General features: G+C 60.8%; 1 protein-coding gene and 2 non-coding genes across 3 annotated transcripts in view; 1 reads left to right on the top strand and 2 right to left on the bottom strand.

The window, feature by feature from the left end:
* The window catches only part of Dpp9 (dipeptidyl peptidase 9), a 30,898-nt gene extending 15,587 nt beyond the window's left edge, over positions 1–15,311 (bottom strand). Inside the window, exons 1-8 of the mRNA XM_076851153.2 lie at positions 15,225–15,311; positions 11,374–11,627; positions 5,434–5,546; positions 4,303–4,476; positions 4,064–4,232; positions 3,472–3,585; positions 2,965–3,097; positions 1,286–1,343 (exon numbers count right to left, since the gene is read on the bottom strand). Coding sequence (XP_076707268.2) covers positions 1,286–1,343; positions 2,965–3,097; positions 3,472–3,585; positions 4,064–4,232; positions 4,303–4,476; positions 5,434–5,546; positions 11,374–11,627; positions 15,225–15,280 — 1,071 coding nt within the window. The 5' untranslated portion in view covers positions 15,281–15,311. The remainder of the gene's footprint in view (positions 1–1,285; positions 1,344–2,964; positions 3,098–3,471; positions 3,586–4,063; positions 4,233–4,302; positions 4,477–5,433; positions 5,547–11,373; positions 11,628–15,224) is intronic.
* Positions 15,312–18,792: 3,481 nt separating this feature from the next.
* On the top strand, positions 18,793–18,864 carry Trnag-ucc (transfer RNA glycine (anticodon UCC)). The gene has a single exon. It is a non-coding gene; the product is annotated as a tRNA-Gly (tRNA).
* Positions 18,865–19,090: 226 nt separating this feature from the next.
* On the bottom strand, positions 19,091–19,163 carry Trnav-cac (transfer RNA valine (anticodon CAC)). Its single transcript has one exon. It is a non-coding gene; the product is annotated as a tRNA-Val (tRNA).
* Positions 19,164–20,185: the final 1,022 nt, after the last annotated feature.

Raw genomic sequence — 20,185 nt, 5'->3', positions numbered from 1 at the left:
GTCTTGTGGTGTCGCAGGAGAAGATGGCCACCTGCGACCCCAGGAGACTGGCATACTTTCCCTCGGGGCCACACCCTCTCTCTGGCCTCCTGCTCTCTGAGCTGCCCATTCTGTGGCAGTGGGGACAACAGTCCCAGCAGACTCCACAGTCGTTCGACAGAGCTTCCGAGACAGGGTTCTGGGGACCAAGCAGTCTGTCCTGGGCAGTTCCTGCAGATCCAGGGCCTTGAGCAAGCAGGCCTCGGAGGGGAGGAGGCTGGCGGCCCAGAGCCCTAACCCGTGGGGCAGGGCCATGCCTGCTGACCGCCTGCCTCAATTGGCGCACCCGGTGCAGGCCTCCGGACTGTGTGTCATGGAGAGCAAGTGACCATTGAGAACCATCAAGTGAACGGACTCCTGTGGACCCCACCGAGGGCACTCATGGCAGATCTGCCTAAAATCCCTGGCACGTCTGGACAAGAGCGTGAACAAGGCCTGCTGAGGGCCTGATCCTGCCCGAGAACCAGCCCCAAGTTGGGGAAAGACCTCATTTCTGCAAAAGCACACGAGTGTCCCCAGCTTGTCTGAGCTCTCTGGATGCCTGGCATGTCCTCTGGACTCCTGGAGTGCCCACCTCCAGTCCCTGCTTTCTCCCACGTGAGGTGTTGAGTTTCCAGGAGCCCCGTGTCTGGGCGCCCGCCGCTCAGGACTCACAGAAGACCCCAGGGCAGGGTGGGGCAGGGTGGGGCAGGGTGGGAGGGCGCTCGGCTCTGGGCTGAGGGGCCTTGTGCCTGGCCCTGGCATGGTCCTGAGGCCCCACATGATGACCTGTGGGTGACAGGACCCTCACACCCGATGCTGATGCTATTTCGGAAGGTCCTAGGATACTGCACATCCCACGAAGCCCCTGGGTCCACAGAATGACCCGTGGGTTCTGCCCAAGGGCTGGGGTGGGGACCTGCCTGCCTGACTCGCCCCCACTGGAGCTCCCTTTCTGAGTGCTCAGGGAGGGGAGTGGACCTGCAGGTCAGCTCTGTGGAACCACAGCATAGCAGGGCCCTTCTGCTCCTGCCGCGGGACCCTCCACCCGCTTGCTCACGGCACTGGCACAGCAGCGAACGCACAGCGGCCCTGAGACAGGCGGGCTCTGCAATCCCAAGCTCTGAGAGAAGGTGGCCGCGGCCGGCGGAGTGGCAACTCAGGGCCTGGAAGCCCAAGGGAGGCGGCGAGCAGACCCTGGTCCCACCCCGTCTTCCAGCCCCTTCCCGCTTCATCCTGAGGCCACCCAAGGCCGCGCCAGCCTCACCTTGCCCTGACCGTCCGTCTGGAACTCGGCCAGCTTCAGGGCGATCTTAGGATTCTTGCTGCCTGTGAGAAGGGGAGTGAGCCGAGCACACACGGGTGTCCCCAATGTGCACGAGGGTTGCTGCACGGGCCAAGGAGGCAGGGCCACACCCACAGGGAGGTGGACAGCTGGCACAGTGGGGGCCAGGGGTGGGGAGAAGCCAGGGTCCAAAGGTCTGCCGGCAAGATGTCCGTTCCTGGTACAGGCACAAAGTCCCTTAGGCGGACCTTCTGACTTAGTGCCTGGCTCATTCTCTTGACAGGGATGTGACATCTGACTATTGCTTAAGAGCAGAGACCAGCCTGGCACAGTGGCCACGCCTGTCGTCCCAGCAACTCAAGAGGCTGAGGCAGGAGGATGTCAAGTTCAAGGCCAGCCTGGGCAACTTAGCAAGACTCCGTCTCAAAATAAAAAGAGCATCGGGCAGCTCAGTGCTACCGAACACAAACAGAGGCTCAGGCCAGCACCTGTGTGTGTGTGGGGGGGTGGGGGGTGGGGCATCCACCAAGCTGATGCACCCTGCCCTGGGAAAGCATCACAGTTGGCCTAAGAGGATAGGACGTGGCACCATGACACCCTGACAATGCAACAGGGGACGGGTCTTCTCCAGTCAGCCAGGCGAGCCCTCAGGAGGCAGGCGGCCACCACTGGGACAGACTGGCCCTTCCAGAGGGCCGTAGCTCAGGGCCCAGGAGAAGGGCCAGGCCATGGCAGAGGGCAATGCTGCCCCTTCCCCAGACAGATGGCAAATTTGGTCTCTGGCACTTGTCACTCTAGAACCAGGACAGGGTGACGTCTCGGAGCCTTCGCTTCCCTATCTGTCAGGCGAGGAGGAGACCAACAGTCCCAGGTGGGACTGGAACAAGTGGCACAGAGGCTCCGTGCGCACAGCTGTGGACAGGTGGGTACAGGAGCAGGCAGTAGTGCCCTCAAAGCTTTCCAGGGTGGCCGCCAGCCGCAGGCCTGAGCCGGGCTCCCAGCTGGCTCTGGGCCACACCCCAGTGGGTACCTGGTTTTGCTCTAGAGATGACCTGGCTCAACAAGAACATCGGCACTACCAAGGGGTCAAAAAGGGAAGAGGCCCAGGGCAGAGACGGACACAGCCCGAGGGGCCACGGGGCGTGGGAGGGGACCCCACAGCCCTGTTGGCAGAGGACCAAAACCCGCCGCGACTCCTGGATTTAACAGCTAAATGTCCTTTCTGAAGGTGAAAGGGACTAAAGGACAGACGGCACTTCAGGTATGTAGGACCACAGGCATTCCATGTGACAGGGAGGTGACGTGCGATTCAAATTTGAACTGTCTATAAAAAAGATGGCTGTAAACATCGATCTTGTTTTTAAGCAACGGGGTCTTGTTATGCTGCCCAGGCTGGCCTTGAACTCCTGAGGTCCAGCCATCCTCCTGGCTAGGCCTCCTGAGTGGGTGGCCAACAGGGCACCATTGCGCTGGCCTCCCGTGGCTGCTGCGGAGCCCTGACTATGGGGCAGCCTGAGGGGTGAGCAGCTTGGCCTCCACTCTCGACCACACCCAGGGGCAGCCTCCTGACCCAGAGCCCCGTGACGAGCCTGGGGAGGCTGGGCGGGGATGGACAGGGACCTTCCCGTGCACGTTGGTTCCCAGAGGCCGGGGGGCAGCACTCGCCTGTCCTGGGGTAGCGGTAGGAGTCCGTCTTCCGCTCCTCCAGCGCAGGAGAGGGGACATGGATGACTTCCACCTCCGACTCGTCCACTTCCTCATACAGTATGCGCAGCGTCTTGAGGCCTTCTGACCCTGAGGGCACAGCAGGCTGCCAAGGGTGCGGGGACGTCCCTGCTGCCACCTATCCCTGCTGCATGCGGGCTCTGTGGTGCCACGGGGCTTCACCAGGCACTCCAGACACACCCCAGTCCAGCTCCTCTCTGGGCCTGACTTTCCCAATGGTAACACAAACAGAGCCGTTCCCAGCACAAAATGGCCCAGAGTGGGGTGTGAAGGCCCGACTGCACCCCGAAAATCCCTGCACCGAATCCCAGCACCTCAGAACTCACAGGTGTGTGGAGACCAGGCCTTTAAAGAAGGGACAAGGGTAAAAGGAGATCAAGGGCAGCCCTGGCCCATGACTGCTGGGAGGCCCTGCTGAGGCGGTGCACGAGCAGGGCACCTACCTTCCCAGGTGGCCGTAGGACACCACCAGCAGCCTGTGAAGCGGTCGAACTCCTCCTGGATGACGAAGGTGGCAACGCCAGCAGATTTGGGGTCGTCCAGGACATTGGACAAACCTGGGGGAGAGACCACAGATGAGACCATTCAGGTGCCCTCACACACCATGCTTTCCGCGTGGACGCAGGGGGCCTCCTGGGCACTGCAGGGTGCTGACAAGATCCCTAGCAGCGCCCACTCCACACCAGAAGCACCTCCTCCAGAGGCCGTGCCTGTGGGTTCAGCAGAGGGGCCTGGGGGTGGGGACACAGGCACCTGCGAGGCAGGTCACGGTGCAGACCCTTAGGACAGCAAGGGTGAGCCCCGCATTCATGGGGGCTGCAGCAGCAGTGCCCGCTGGGCTGTGGGCCGGTGCCACGGAGGGCTCCCTTCTGCAGACGGAAGCTGCAGGCCAGGCAGACACAGAGCCAGGGGGGCAAGGCGGTGCCTGGGGTGTGCGAGAGGGAGAGGCGAGGCCCGGAGTGAGCCAGTGGCAGGGCTGTCTGGAAGCTGGCAGGCTGCTAGGCTGCTGTCCCAGGAGGGCCGACAGGTCCTCACCCCTGTGGCAGAAGGTCAGTCGCCGCTCCTCGCCCGTCTCGATGTTGGCCACCCATAGGTCGCTGTTGTTGATGAAGGAGAAGAAGGCGGGGTCTGCGGGGCAGATCTTGGGGTCCATCCGGGGCCCCGAGCACTGGGTCTTGATCTCCAGGGGCTTCATGGGGGACACCTGAGGACAGAGAGGCCGGTTGAGGGAGGGGCCCCAGCAGCCCTGCCTTCCTGGCCAGGCCGGGGCTCACCATGAAGCCATTCTTGCCGCCGTCCCGGCAGTGGAAGAGGCTGTTGCTAGCCTGGAAGAGGAAGAGGCCGCTCTCGCTGTGGAAGTCGTAGGAGGTGATGCCGAAGACGCCCAGGCGCTTTCGCTCCCGCAGCAGCTCCTCCTCCCGCGAGTACACCCCGTGGTGGGGCGTGGCCTGGGGGACAGACAGAAACCTGGTGGCCTGGGCCCACCTGCAAGGCCACGCCGCGAGGGCTCTGCATGCTGGACATAGCAGGTGGGCAGAGCCTGGACCTGGGCCCAGAGGGGCAAGGCAGCCTGGCCTGGTGCACTAGCGACTGCGCGGAAGTGGCAGAGGGCTCTCCTTAAACCCCCTGCCACAGAGTCTCTCCAGGCAATCCTGTCCCAGCCACTGGGGACTCTTCCCTGGTGCCCACTGCCTCTCCAGCAGCCCCTCCCCACAAGAGCATTCCATCAAAATCAAAACCCCCGAACCCTAAATATCCACACCGTCTGCAAGAGTTGGGGGAGCAGGGATTCAAGCCTGGCCACTGAGTGCCTGGCCCAGGCCCGGCAGGGGAGCCCTCTCGCACAGCACACAGCGTGGTGACACCTGCAGACCAGGGCCCTGTGGCGGCCGAAGCGAAGGTATGAATTTTTTTTAAAGCAGACTGGGCCAGTGGGTGGCTCAGGGGTACAGCGCATGCCGGGTGTGCACGGAAGCCCTGTGCTTCATCCCCAGCCCCTCAAAGCTCAGTAAAATAAAGGAGAAGCAGAAGAACCATCGGCACTGTGCAGAACGCAAAGTGGTTCAGCTGGGCACTGGGGACAGAGGGGACAAGCCATAGGGAGGGAGGCTCTGGGATGCACAGAGCTGCAACATGCTCTGCTCGGCCTCGTGTGAAGCAACGTGGACACAGGAGGCCCCCCCACCTGAGCCGCACCCACTCGCAAGCAGGCTACATGGAGGGCCACCACCGCCCTCAGGACCGGCCCCGGGCCCCACATCTGGGAAGGCTGCATCTGACAGCTTCCACCAGGGAGGCCTGCAGCTAGGACAGAGCCTGCTCTGGGCAGCCTGGGCCCCTCTGTGGCACACGGCCGGGCAGCATCATGCTGGGAAGACAGGACTCTGCGGCAGGACGCAGCCCACCTGGAAGTGGTCCAGCATCTGCTTCCAGGACAGCAGCAGCAGGGCCTCCTTGCGCACCTTCTTGGGGATCTCCGAGTAGAGGAGGGAGTTCTCCCGGCTGCCGTAGGGCATCCCTGCAGGCACAGCACAACGGCCTGCATGAGCACCCACCAGGTGGGCAGGGCCTCCAGAGGGCTCCGGGTCCCTGCAGCTGGGTCCCACGGAGCGCCCCTCCCCAGAGAGCCACAGGCCTGGAGTGTGATCACTTCAGCGACAGGGTCTTCCTCCTCTGAGGCAGCTGAGCTGAATATGGTGGCCACAATTACTGGAGAAATAGCCCATGGAAGAATAGGAAGGGCACTGGGGATGCCAGGCCTGGCTCCTGACGGCCCCTCTGGAGGGGAAGGCTGGGAAGGAACCCACCCAGGGTGACAGCCAGGGAAAGCCTTTCTCACCACTCGCACAGCAGCCTCCTCAGGGGTGGGCTCTGCAGACTGCGGCTCCACCCCTCCCTGCCAAGAGCAAGTGACAGCCACAAATGTCCCCAGATGTGCCCAGTATTCCTTGAGGAATGGAATCTCCCCTGAGGAGAAGCACTGGTTCAATCTAACGCTCCTGTAGGTGACCAGGGACACGGCTGCCAAGGGAGGTTTCTGTGCAGGTGCATGAAGTACAGCCCACAGAGCCAGCCACACGATGCCTGTGTCACCCGAGTCACCTGCAGTCCATCAGTTATTCAAGTGCTGTGTCTCTGAGACTGGGATGGGTCTTACTGTGGAAGGCACTAAGGACTTCTCTGAAGCAGATAAAATGAGGTCTTTCCTCAGTATCCTTGGGAGATTGGGCTCAGGACCCCCCAGGATTCCAAAATCTAGATGCTCCAGTCCCGCAGGTCAACAGCCCAGCACTCACAGCACCTCACACACCCTCCCGGACTTTCAGTCATTTCTGGGTGACTCAGATTACCTAATAAATGCTGTGTGCACAGTTGTTATGTTGTATTGTTTAGAAAACAATAACAAGAAAATGAGTGGCATTCAGTATAGATGCAATCTTTTTTCTGAAAAAAAAAAAAAATTGTGTGTGGACTGGGGATTGAGCCCAAGAATGCTCTCCCACTGGGCCACACCCCAGTCCTTTTTATTCATTTTTGAGACAGGGTCTGACTGAGTGGCAGCTGGATAACAGACGTGGTTAGACCTGGGGCTGGGAAACCTGCAGACACAGGAGGGTGCACCTGCCGCCTGGCCCCGTGGGATCCAGGACACCTCTGCCACAAGGCTGGGCACCAAGTTGGGCTTCTCCTTGTGTGCACCTTCCAACAGCACAGGGTGTCCGGCGGTGGCTCTGCACTGGGCAGTACTCTGCCACTGAACCCAGCTCTGGCCCTGCATGTTCTTCGAGTTTCTGGGCAGAAAGACCCAGGCTGCTGCTACCCTCCTTCTCAGGACCTCCTCCTTCCCACAGGGTTCTGAGGGGAGAGCGGGCAGCCCGCCAGGCCCTCAGGGCTCAACACCGAGGAGGGCATTCATCCTGGCAGGCTGCGCACCGGGCACACCTATAAAGGACAGCTAGGGGCAGACGAGCAACCCAAAGAAAAATAAGGAGACCTCTCCAGGGCTTCCTTTTAAAAGAGACCTGTGAAAAACGCAAAGTTAACTTTAGACGTGTGCGGGTGGAAATGACTGTGTGGAAGAAGGTGGAGGGCCTGAGTTCTGGGAGAGCGACTTGCTCTCTAAAGGCCTGAGTTTTATTTTTTGAACTATTTTAAGTGACAGGGTCTTACTTTGTTGCCCAGGCTGCCCCAAACCCCTGGGTGATCCAACCAGAATAGCTGGGACCACAGGTGTGCACCATGCGCCATCACGCCTGGCCCGAGGCCCCGAGTCTGCGGGGACTCCCTGCTTTCCAGAAGCACCAGGCGAGTGGGGACCAGAACATGCGGAGTGTGGCTGCACTGATACGAATGTCCAGAGCAGGGGACTCCAGGCACAGGATGCTGAGGAGGGCTGGGGGAACATGGGCGTGCGTGCTGCGCACAGGCTTCTTCTAGGGTGACAGAACACTCTGAACTAGACAGAGGTGACGTGTGTGCGATGCTGCAAACATACTGCTGAGAGCCACCAAGTCCCACAACTTGAAAAGTACAAGGCTGTGGACTATGAGGCACAGCTCAGATCTCAAAAAAAAGCAACATAGGGGCAAGCCCGGCACCGTGGCCACGCCTGCCTTCCAGCAGCTCAGGACGCTGAGGCAGGAGGATCACGAGTTCAAAGCCAGCCTCAGCAACTTAGTGAGGCCCTGTCTCAAAATTAAAGTTAAAAGGAGGGGCTGGGGCTGGGGCTGGGGCTGGGGCTGGGGCTGAGTGGCAGAGCGCTTGCCTAGCACGCGTGAAGCACTGGGTTCCATCTTCTGCACCACATACAAATAAATAAAATAAAGACATTGTGTCCATCTACAACTAAAGAAATATTAAAAAAAAAAAAAAGTTAAAAGAAAAAAGGGGCTTGGGATGTGACTCAATGGTTAAGCACCCCTGGGTTCAGTCTCCCTGATACCAATGAATGAATAAATGAGTAAATGTATAGATGAAGCTCAGGTCCCCCCCAGTACTGGGGAAACACACACTCATGTGCGTGTACACACACATACACGTAAGAGAGCACACGGGGCAACAGGAAGGGCTGGGAGGGGCTGGGGGCGGTTTTCTAGAGAGCAGCCTGGGGACAGTCACCCACAGGGACCCTCAAGGAGAGCCTTCCAGTAGGAAGTCAAAGGTAAGGCCTCGCCGAGGACAAGGCGCACCTCCCAGCACAGTGACGCCTGGCATCAAGGCACAAGGTGGAGAGGGTTAAAGATAGCCGCTGACCCCTGTGGCCACTGTGCCTCCCCTTTTGCCAGTCCTGCCCACCCATCACCCACTGCCCCCACAGGCGTGGCAGGTGACACAGGACAGTGCAAACACTGCATCCAGTCACCGAGTGGCATGGCCTCACGGGCTGGCCTGGCAGGGCAGGGCACATGGCCAGAGCCAGGACACCCTTCCTAGTCACAGGCCCCAGTCCTGGCTTTCTTTGCTACAGGAGTCCGAGACCCGCCCAGGGCCCTGAGACCTCCTCTCCTAACAGAAGATGCTGTGGGACGGGATGAGGGACTGGCCACAGAGGACAGCTGGAGTCCAGGCCCCAGGCCTCTCCGCCCATCTTCCTGCAGTAGGAGTGGGAAGGCGCCTGTCACTGGGCCACCCAGTATGCACTGGGCTCCACCAGTCAGAACAGAGGGGCGCTCCCGGAAGGCCCCAGTGACTAGCTCTATGTGCCTCAGGTGGCAAACCTGGGCCTAAGGCAGGTCATGACTCAGGGCAGCAGACTGGGCCTGGCACCAAGACATGCCATCGACGTGGGGGCCACGGGCAGCCCTGAGAGCTTGGTGGTGAGTGACGTGACTGGCTGGAGGGTGACCACCACCCCAACAGAGGCAGTATATTCTGGGGTCTCTGCTAAGAGCATACCCTTGTTTGGAGCTGCCCCCCACCACTGGCCGGGCTCTCAGCAGCCCTAGGCTATGGGTCCCACCCACCTGGACACAGGCTGCAAGTGACTGGACAGCGGACCTAGGCTCAGCCAATCTGGTCCTTCCTCCATTCCTGGGGTACACTGGCACCTTGGAGCTGTGGGGATGCATGGCAGGAGACCTGGGTGGCAGGGCCTGGACAGAGTAGGCACATGGTGCCATACCTGGGTTCCAAAAGTCTCCTGGTCCACTTCCTGAGGCGGCTGGGCCTTGAGCCCTGGGCACCATGAGACATGCCATTTCCCCCAGGAGATGCCCTCTGCAGCTTGGGCCAGTTCAGAGGGTTTCTGTCCCTTCTCGCAGCTCTGGAGGCTGAACAGTGGCTCCCAAACCCAGATGTACCTGTCCTGGGGCCTAGACATGAATGCCTTCACGTGTGGTGAAAATGGGTTTTGTAACCATGGACAGACGGAGGCTTGTGGGCTGGGGATCATCCTGGGGGGCCTGCTGTCAGCACATGTCCTTATTTTGGGGTTTGTTTGGTACCAGGAATAGAACCCAGGGGCACTTAACCACCGAGCCACATCCCAGCCCTTTTTATTTTACTTAGAGACAGGGTCTCGCTGAGTTACTTAGGGTCTACGTTGCTGAGGCTGGCTTTGAACTCGAGATCCTCCTGCCTCAGCCTCCTGAGCCCAGCTATCAGGTGTCCTTTAAGAGGGAGGCAGAAGGGAATCCCAGCAGGACAGAAGAGAAGAAATCAATGTGACCGTGAAGGCAGAGAATAGCGAGATGTGGCTACAAGCCAAGGAATGCTGGCAGCCACTAACGCTGGCAGAGGCAGTGAACACATGTCCCCTAGAGCCTCTGGAGCGAGCGCGGTGCCCCACACCTCAGTTTCAGCCTGTGCAACCCCGTGCAGAATTCTGGCCTCCTAACTGGTGAGGTGACTTTTCACTCTCACTGAGTTGTGGGAGGCCACCATCTCAGCGCAGCCGCAGGAACCTCACTGAGCACCCTGAGCAAGGGGCAAGGGCACGAGCACAAGCCCAGGGCCCAGGGCTGTATGGCACAGGGGGTGGGTGCCGCGGGGCAAACGGCAAACCAGGGGAGGTCGCGGCCCGCCAGCTCCCTGATCTGGGCACCCTCCGCAGCTCCCTCTTGGGTGAGTGACACTTGGAGGTTTCCCGTCCTAACTTCCAGACTAGCGCTGGCAAACGCTTCTCTGCAAAGGGCCAGGTAGTGAACTCCCAGCTTTCGGGCTGCGAGATCGCCCATTCAGGGTGCTGATGCAGCTCAAAGCCCCATGGCCCTCAGGCGAAGGTCTGCAGAGCCCCGCTCCTGGCCACGCCCCTCTTGGCTCTGTTCCCACCACAGGCCTGTCTGAGGGACTGCACCAGTGTCCATCAGGGTCTCTGTCACGAGCATGTGCTCAGCCTCAGGCAGAGGACGGCAGTGACTTGCTCCTTCTTTCGTGCCAGTACCGACTGAGGCCCAGGCACGAGTGGGTGTGGTCTTAGGGATCCCCAGTCAAGAGCATGGGCCTAGAGAATAACCGGCTCCTGCTGAAGCCGGGACAGTGGCTCTCAACTGGAGGCGGTTTTGCTCGGCATCTTGCAATGCCCAGGGCATTGCCCACACAGAGCAATCTGACCTGGTGTCCACAGTGGCAGACTGAGAAGCCCTGCCATCGGTCAGCAGCCATGTGCCACCAGGCCTGGCTGATTCCTTCAAGGGCCTCCTCCTTATATGCCCTTCAGGCAAAGTAGGGTGACATCCATTCATTCTACACATATTTCCGGTCCCCTAAAGGAGGCGGCTCTGGCCTGCCTGCAGGGGACCACGAGGCTGGTCAGTGCTGAGGGTCTGGTGGACAGACAGCCTAACGGAGAAAGTGTGCTCACAAGGCACATGCCCAGAGAGGACGCCACCAAGCATGAGCACCCACTTCTAGGAATCTGAGGCGGGTGGCAAACATGCAGCAAGCCACCCATGAACTACTGGCGGTGACACAAGCCACCTGCCTCTCCGTGAGCCTGAGGATCCCTCACAACACGTCCCTACACAGCGAGCTCCCACTGAAGTCTGCCACCTCCCACAGGGGATCTCTGTGCGCTGTCCTGTTTCTTATGCTCCACCCAGCCTGGGCCAGGGGCCTGGGAAGAAGCCCAGCTGACCGCGTGGAAACAATTTCCAGGCTCCAAGCCACCAGTGTCTGGCAGTGCAGACGGGCAGGCCAGCGCTGGTGGGGGCGCGTCCTCCTCCCCTCGCCCCGCCCCAAGCTCTCCTAATGACAGGGTGCCATCTGTGGGTGCCACGGCCTGTGAGACTATGTCCCCACAGCAGGCCCACCACGTGCACTTTGTAAACACAGGTCCTCTGAGCAGGCCAGTGAAGCTGCCCTGAGACCTGCCAGTTCAGGGCAGCCCGGCGTCCGGGCAGGCTTACCCAGGTAGTAGAGGCGGTGGGAGTGGGGGCCCGACTCGTCTGCCTTCTGCACAAACTGGAAGTCGTGCGGGGCCTTGTTGACAATGAGGCCCGAGTACTTGCGGCTGCCGTGGATGATGCTGCGGAGCCCGTCCCAGGAGTGCTTCTGCACCTGGAAGCGGGCTGCAGGGTCGTCCATGTCGCCCGCGTCGGCCCGCTCCATCACCGGGGCCCCGCAGGACATCCTCTCAGCTCCCTCGGAATGCAGTGACAAGCTGCGAGGAAAGAGGGACCGGTGGACAGGCTGAGGAGGGAGGGCTGTCTGGCTTTCAAACTGTCCCCTTGGCAGCAGGTCCCACCCCTGTGCGACCTCCCTGTCCCCCTAAATGGGTCTCAAAGTGTTCTCCTCCTCTCCACCCGCTGCTCTGGGATCCGAGGCAGTCACCCCTCGCTGAAACGCTGGAGCCACCTCTGCCTGGGACCCCACAGCCGCAGCAGGCGGGTCCTCCAACCCTCCAGCTCCTGGCTCCTGGCTCCTGGCTCCCAGGGGGAAGGCAGTCCCCAGGCTGGGCAGAGCTGGGGCCCACCCCCGGCCCCAGGAAGCATACACAATGCACCCCTGTAACCCGCATGCAGTCTTCACCACGCCCTCAAGGCTGCCCAACGGCTCTTGCAGCCCACCCCCTTCTCAGCCCCCCGGCCCCCCACCAGGCCTGCGCCTCTGTCGCCTCTGCCTGGAGCACTGCTTCCTCTTCGCCTGACCAACTTCTAAACACATCTCCTCGCTCAGAGACTTGGCAGGTCCTCAGAAACCTTCTGCAGCCATCGTCCATCCCATCTCTGGGACTTTCTCAGGCCACCTAGCTGACCTCGCCCTCAAGCATTTGTCACTGTAGTTACTTGCTGCATGCCTGTCCCCCCACATTGGCTGTGTCCCAGGCCCTGATGGGGGACCTGGCGCCCCAGGCGTGCGAAGGCTGCAAGGAGGCGGTCTCGGTCAGGGAATCCAGGCCTGTGGGTGCGGGGCAGTGCTTACCTGTCACCTGCAGGCTTGCTGCACTGCAGGGGACACCCAGACCTCCCTTAGAGTGACAGGGAACTCGGCCAGTCGTCACTCAGGTGAGAGTGAACGAGCACCTCCTCCCACAGGGCACCCCACTGTCCCCCACCGGGTCTGGAGGGCCCGCGCCCTCCCCCTCATGCTGGCTCAGCACAAGCTGCTGGACTGGGCTGGACCAGAGAGGCAAATATTTGTTTTAAGGTAATCCAAACACCCAGTCGAGCTGACCCAGTTCTAAAGGCCCCAGCGTGGCCTGGCGAGGACAGTGGAGGCGGCCTGGCTTCCCTCGGCAGCACCCCAGCGCCGGTCCCCGCACACTCCACCCGCAGGGGTCAGCAGCAGTGGCTCCTGCAGCAGAAACAGAAACTGCAGCTGCTGCTCACAGGAGGGAAGGCAGGGCAGAAGGGTGGCCCTGACCTGGTACAGCCCGATTCCCAAAAACTGTCCCTGGCCAAGAAGAGACCCTGGAGAGCCACCAGCACAGGAGACAGACACGCAGGTGTCACTGAGCACCTCGGAAGAGCCAGGCCCTGTGAAGGTCCCCTCGCTCAGGTCTGCAACACCGGATGTGCGGAGGGGAGCCAGAGGCTGGAGGGGCAAAGGCTCACTGCCAGTTGGAGCTGAGGACGTGAGACAAAGGCGTCCACCAAGCAGGCATCGAGCAGGCATCGCAGGGAGAGTCCTGGAGCCGAGGCGTCCTGGGCCCAGCCCCCCAGGGCAGGTGGACACTGCAGGAGGCTCAGGCAGGCAGCTGAGAGGCCACCTAGAGGTGGTGGCTTCCAAGCATCATTTGCTGAGATGGACCCCAGAGGCCCCCCGACCCCCGCCAGCTTGACCCCTAACGAAGGACAGGGAGGACTGCTTCCCTGGCTTAACCCTCTGTTGGCTGAGGTCCAGGCACAGCAGAGCCAGCTGCTGCCCACCTCCAGCCAGGAGCGGTCCAGCAGCTCCTAGGTGCTCTGAAGACTCAGGCAGAGGCCACCAGCCCGGCCAGGGCCCTTGGGTCAAATAAGCTGAGCCCTGGGCGGATGGGTACCTTGCTGTGGGTCACACACAGGAGGTTCTGTCCCACAGCAGCACTGCGGTCCACCTCCAGGGCATCAGGGAGCCGCAGGCAGTGACAGGCAGGGCCCAGGACCCACACAGTCCCGCATGCTGCTGGCAATGAGCCCAGAAAACCCAGCCGGGGGAACTGCTTTGACTGGCTTAGCACCCCCTCCCCACGGTGTGCCACCCTCGTTCAAGTCTTGCCCCGGGAGGGAAAAAACATCACAATCTTCAGATCTCCCCAAGGGGACCCCACAGGCTGGGAGCCCAGCAGAAGCACTTCAGAAATCACATGGCTTATTTTCGTAGCAAAGAACCATCAAGCCTTATCTTGCCTCCGATCACCGCAGAGAGCCCAGGAAGCAAAGAAACGATCCAGGAGCTGAGAAATGAAACGAGACATCGGGAGGAACGCCTAGGAATCTTCGAGACGTGACTAGAACCTTCTAGCTGGAGCCCAGCCTGCCACTAGCCCCTCTGCTATCCAGGCCGAGGCAGGGACAGCACCAGCCAGGGACGGCAGAGGTGAGGAAGCGTGTCCTCCTCCACCCCTGCCCTGTGCTCTCCAGTGAGGAGTTTACACAGCTGGGAGAGGGAAGTGTGTTCCAAGCCACTTAGCCCAGGCCACCTACTCTCCTCCCGCCAACCAGCAGGGCGTCTTCTCAACCCGTCACCAGCACACAGCTTCAAACATGCAGGCACTGTCAAGGTGGGGCTGGAGTTCTGTGGCCTCTACCTACACTGGTGCTTCAAGGGTGGGGACCAGCTGCTCCTGTGTCCACCAGAGACCCAAGAGGGCCACGATGAGGGAGGAGGGAAGAAGCAATAAGAAACTGTGGACTCCAAGCACCGGCTGCAACTCTCGGTGCCCAGAAAGCGATAAGGCAGAAAGGGAGGCAGACCTCAGCAGGGCACTCAGGAGGGCAGCCAGGGGGTGGGGTCCCACCACAATGCCCTGGGGACAAGCCACAAAGGGACTGGAGCAACTGGCCCAGGCCATGCTTTGTCCTGCGGAGTGGAGCGGCTGGGGACAGTACTGCACTTGGTCCCACTTAGGCCTTCAGCTTTCAGCGGGCCTGCAGCCTATGCCCACAGGACATGGAGCCCATGCAGAAGGTCATCTGCCACCAGCCACTGGACCCCCAGTGAATTTATCCTCCAGACACCGGTGCTCCCCTTTCTAGAATTTGCATCTGGGGAAGTCACCACCCTTTATCCTCCGGCTCCCCAAAAGGGCACATGCTCCACGCACTGGGAGCCAATGCCTGGAGCAGGTGCTGGGTGAGGAGCTACCGCAGGCCCTACATCGCACACCGAGCCCTGAGGCGTGGGATCCCCTGGGCCGTGGGGGCATGGTGAAGTGCACGGTAAGATGGGGAGCTGGACACGGGGAGCAGTGAACTTCTGGGGCAAACCAGGGGCTCTGAGAGGCTGAAAGGCCTGTCCCTGTCACTCAGGAAAGGAGGGGAGCAGAGCCCAGGCCAGTCAGGCTCCACCACCCTGCAGCCTGGCCACCAGTTCTCTCCAGTGAGTCTGTCCCCAGCAGAGCTCAACGGTGTGTGGGGACATTTTTGGTCTTGGTGACTGGGCAAGAAGTTGGCATCAAGTAGGTGAAGGCCAGGGAAGCCACTCTGCACCCAAAGCCACCCAGGGCACCCACCTGACCACACCACGCCTGCTGCTTCAGCAGGTCTGGGGAAACGCCTTGGGCTGCTGAGAATCTGGGGGCCCCCCACGCCCATCCGGAGCCCCGAGGCCACCTTACCTTCTCCAGCCTTCCGAGTTTTCGTTGTCCAGACGCAACTTCTTCACCTTCCGCATTAACTGCTCGCTGACCTCGGGAGGGTGGGGCCTGCATGGCAGAGGACATGTCATGAGCAGCACGGTGGGCAGAGAGCACCTCCCAGGCTTGGGGACACCTGATGCCAGGGGAATCCCAGGCTGTGGTGGCTTCAGGCCCTGCCCTGAAGAGCAAGAGGAAGCCGGCGCCTCCCCGAGCTGCGTCTTCTTGGCCAGTCACCCCAGGGAGTGAGCTCCCCGCCTCGCCGTGGGATGCCCGCACCAGCCTGGCACTCTGCCAGCCAGCAAGGAGGCCTTGCCAGCTGCAGGCCCTTGACCTGGGTCCAGAACTGTTATTTTCTTTGTAACTTGGTGAAAAAACATCCTTAGTATTTCCGACGACTCTAAAGATGCTATTTGAGGGGCACTGGCCAGAAGCAGACTTCCTGCCCCAAATCCCTGACTGTGGCCACTCCTGAAGGCCTTCATGGCCCCTCCTTTCAGTCCCTGACCATGACCCCCATCACGCTGATCCCCTCACTGTCCTCAAAGCACCAGATGCCCCCACTCCTTGCAGTGGCCAGGCCCTCTGCTGGGACGTCCTCCCATGGTTGCTGTGTGACACGTTCGTTTTCATCCTGGAGGCCCCAAACAACCACAATGCCATCCTTTCTGAGACTCGATCCACACTTGCCACCTGGCCACACCATCACCATATCTGCGCAAGAATGCTGGCCCAGCGGGGCTGGGCTGGGGCTCAGGGGCAGAGCGCTTGCCAAGCACATGTGAGGCAGTGGGTTCCACCCTCAGCACCACATAAAAATAAATAAGTAAATAAAAGTACTGTGTCCATCTGCAACTAACAAAATGTTTTTTTTATTTATCTATATTTTGGTACAGGGGCTTGAACTCAGGAGCACTTGACCACGGAGCCACATCCCCAGCCCTATTTTGTATTTTATTTAGAGACAGGTCTCACTGAGCTGCTCAGTACCTCGCTGTTGCTGAGGCTGGCTTTGAACTCACGATCCTCCTGCCTCAGCCTCCCAAGCTGCTGGGATGACAGGCGAGCACCATGTGCCGGCTTTAAAAAAAAACATTAAAAAAACAAAACAAAAAAGACGCCGTCTCAAGGAGCAATTACGTGCAACCCTTTCCTTGGTGTGGGGGGTCCTCAACTGGGGGGTGAGTCTGCTCCCAGGGGAGACACAAGGCCATGTCTGTGGACACGTGTGACTGTCAGGACAGGAAGCTCCTGGCATGGAGCGGGTGGGGGCCAAGGATGCTACTTAGCACATGCAGTGCCCAGGACTCCACCCCAGAGCACAGCCCAGCCCAATGTCTCAGTGCTAAGAGGCCCCCTCCGGGGAGTGAGCCCTCCCCACTCCCTCTGGAGGTCGGTTCCCAGCAGCAGGCTCACAGCTGTCCGTTTCCTGTCCTATCCCCTAGCTGGAACCATGGCTGACACTCAGAAATACTCTGTCAACACTGAGGTTGAAGGCACAAGTCACTGTTCTGTCTTGAACGCTGTCTAAAGTCAAAGAGACTCCTGGCTCAGTCGCTTACAAGAGCCAGGCCCAAGCTGCCAGGTCCCAACTACCTGGTGCCCAGCACCTAGACGCAGGAGGGCGGCAACAGTGGAAGCGCTGTCACCACAAGGAGGCGCTAGCTGCATTCATAGTGGTGAAAAGCCAGGGTGCCCATGTCAGAGAGAAATGGGTTCAAACCTCAGCTCTGCCACTTCAGGGCTGTGCGACCTTGGGGAAGCCACCTAATCTGGCTGCATCTCAATTTCCCCAGCTATAAAATGGGTCTACACAGTCCCTACATCTGGGGCTCCTGGGAAGACTAAGGGGATCACACACACAGCACCAAGAGAAGGACGGGCCAGTGCTGTCAACTAATCAAGTTACTTAAAACCACACCAAAGGGAAGACTCGACTAGAGTCCATTTCAGACCAGAATTTTCTCCAATCAACAGCAAGTGCCGGCACTGAAAGGGATGTGGTCCAGCTGGACTGGCACTCTCCCCCCTCTCCCTGAGGTCCCCCAGAGCACTCTCACCAGGGGCATCAGAGGGACAATGGATAAAAGAAAATCCTCCAGCAGATGCACAAAAAGCTACAGCCATCAGCCAACGGTCCCTGAGGGCAGTGACCCCAGGGCCACAGAAAGTCACTTCCTGTCTATCTCTCTGTTCCAGAGTCAGTCCACACCCCAGCCTGCCTGGCTGCCCAACCCCAGCACAACTGACCTTCTAAAGGGTCCAAGGAACCTCCATTCCAGCTGCAGGCATGGGACACAGACCTTGACAGAACAGATGTGCCATTAACACCACAGGCTGAGGAAGAGGCCAGCTGTGTGCTAGCTTGCTGTCCTACCACTGGTGTCCCACAGGGGAGGTGGCTGGGGGCCTAACCCTCTCTGCCTGGCTCGAGTCCAGCTGTGCTCACAGCCCCGCAGCACGGTCCTCCCACCCTGTCCAGTCCCCTAAGACCTGCCAGGGGCCACAGGGGTTGGTGACTACAGTCCATGTATCCTGGGCGTTAGTCCCAGCTTCTCGAAAGCAGGTTCGTTCTTGCCGCTGAGGCAAGCGACTTGCTCCAGGGCCCTGGAGGTGTTAGGGGTCGGGGGGAAGGCATGGGTCACCTTCGATGGCTTAGCTGCGATATTGATGGGGACGTGTCAGGACTGGCCTAAGACTGCGTGGGGAGAGAGGGCGGCTGGACAGGCCCAGGCCCCGAGAGAAGGCGGGCTGGTTAGGGCCAGGTGGTGGCGAGGGGCGCGGGCAGGACGCGGGTGCGAGGAGGCGGCCGCTGTCTCCCGGGGGCTCGCGAGGGCAGCGGACGGAGGGTCGGGACCTCCGCGGGCTGCGCGGCGGCGGCGGCGCTGTCAAGGTGTGTGGCCGCGAGAGCGGACCTGGGCGCGGCCCCGGCGGGGTGGGCAGAGAGGCCGGCGACGGGGTGGCCCTGCGGGCGGGACCGGCCGGAGGAAGGCGCGGGGCCGGGGCGGAGGCGAAGCCGAGGCGGCGACCGTGGGCTCGGAGCGCGGCCGACGGCGGGGCCGCGGCGCAGGGAGGCCGGGCGGAGGCGCCGCGGCGGCCGTTCAATGGCGGGGACGGGGTCGCGGCCCAGGTGGGGCCGGTCAATGGCGGGTTCGGGGTCAGGGAGTGGCGGGACGGGCACGGGCGCTGCTCACCGGGGCGCGGGGCGGCGGCAGGGCTGGGCAGGGCCTCCCGGAGCCAGCGGCGCCTCACGCTCGCGGCTCCATGCCCCTGACTGCGGCCCCGGAAGTGGCGGGCGCGGGGGACAGCGGCGGCGGCGGACACGGGGGACCCGCCGGCTCAGGCCCCTTTGACCCGGAAGTTGAGCTGCCCAAGCGGCGGCCCGCGATTGGACAGCGCTCGGCCGCACCACCGCTCTCGGGCGCCGGGGGGAGCTCGATTAGGCGGCTCGACCTGCCGGGAGCTGAGGAGAGACGCCCCCGTGCGGGTGGTACGGCCGGGGCCGCCAAAGTTGCTTTTCAGGGGTGCCTGGAAATCTGCCGTCGCCGCCGCGTTGGTGGTATAGTGGTTAGCATAGCTGCCTTCCAAGCAGTTGACCCGGGTTCGATTCCCGGCCAACGCAGCCGTCAGCTTTTGCTTTTAAATCTCAATTCTCCAATAGTCTAAGACCCAGGTTTTCTGTTTAATGACCTTGGGATCACTTTTTAAATTCCATAAATATTCTTAAGAGTCTAGAAATAAAAACAAGTGAATCAGTAATTACTGTTATAGGAATTTTGAAGCTTTTGAAAAATATACTCCATAATAAAGTGAAAAGGTAATACAAAACCAGGAAAAAAAGGCTCACTTGTTTCCGCCCGGGATCGAACCGGGGACCTTTCGCGTGTGAGGCGAACGTGATAACCGCTACACTACGGAAACCGGCGGGGACGGCCCTCCTTGCACTGTAATAATGTAACTCGAAGGTTGCGCAGCCCGTTACATTGTAACCCGTGTTGTGCACAATGTTTGCTAGCGGTTGACTTCCGCTCCATTGACACAATTCAACACACAAACAAATGACTCACCAGACCGTCCAGAAGCCACACCTCCCTGTCATTGGTTTGTCGTTCATGCAATTTATCCTTAAAAATTCGTTTAAGTTTCGGTGGAGATTCCCTGTCTTGCTTCAGCTCAATCATCTTCTTAAGGCACTCTCTGAAAACAATTGTGTGTGCGTGTGTGTGCGTGTGTGCGCGCGGGGGTGTGTACGTGTGTGCACTGTGTGTACGTGTGTGCATGTACGTGTGTGCGTGTGTACGTGTGTGCATGTGAGTGTGCACTGTGTACGCGTGTGTGCACTGTGTGTGCGTGTGTGTGCACTGTGAGTGTGTGCGTGTGTGTGCACTGTGTGTGTGTGCGTGTGTGTGTGCGCATGTGCGTGTGTGTGCGCGTGTGTGCGTGTGTGTGTGTGTGCGCGTGTGTGTGCACGCGCTGTAAGTGCAGGGAATTTGGAAGGAAAAACAAAAACGAGAAGCGAGGCCAGAAGGCGACTTACGAGGCTGTCCCTGTGGCTCATCAGCAGCGCCGACTTGTGAAAATGCCGGCCGCTCGCCGCTGTCCTCGGCTTCCCTTGAGGGGCGAGAGAAGGGTCAGCAATGGCTCGGCCTCGCCTCTCCACCTGGGCCGGGGCCAGGGCGAGGTGCGGGCCCTGGGGGCCGAAGCCCCCCGAGGCCGCGACGATACCTTTAGGGTGCAACATGCTTCCACGCCAGCGGGACTGCAGGGCGACCTGGAGGACCGGCCACGCCCGCCGAGCGCTGTCCGCGGGGCCCGCGCAGCCGCACCGAGCCGCCCGCCGGCCGCGCCCCCGCGGCGCCCCACCCCGAAGACGCGGCCGGTCGCGGGACCCCGCACGGGGGCCCTCCCGCTCGCGGCCCGACCCCCCCGGGCAGGGGCCAGCA

This window comes from Callospermophilus lateralis, chromosome 1 (genome assembly GCF_048772815.1).
Source record: "Callospermophilus lateralis isolate mCalLat2 chromosome 1, mCalLat2.hap1, whole genome shotgun sequence".
NCBI classification, from domain to species: Eukaryota; Metazoa; Chordata; class Mammalia; order Rodentia; family Sciuridae; genus Callospermophilus; species Callospermophilus lateralis.
This window is presented reverse-complemented; position numbering and strand designations above follow the sequence as displayed.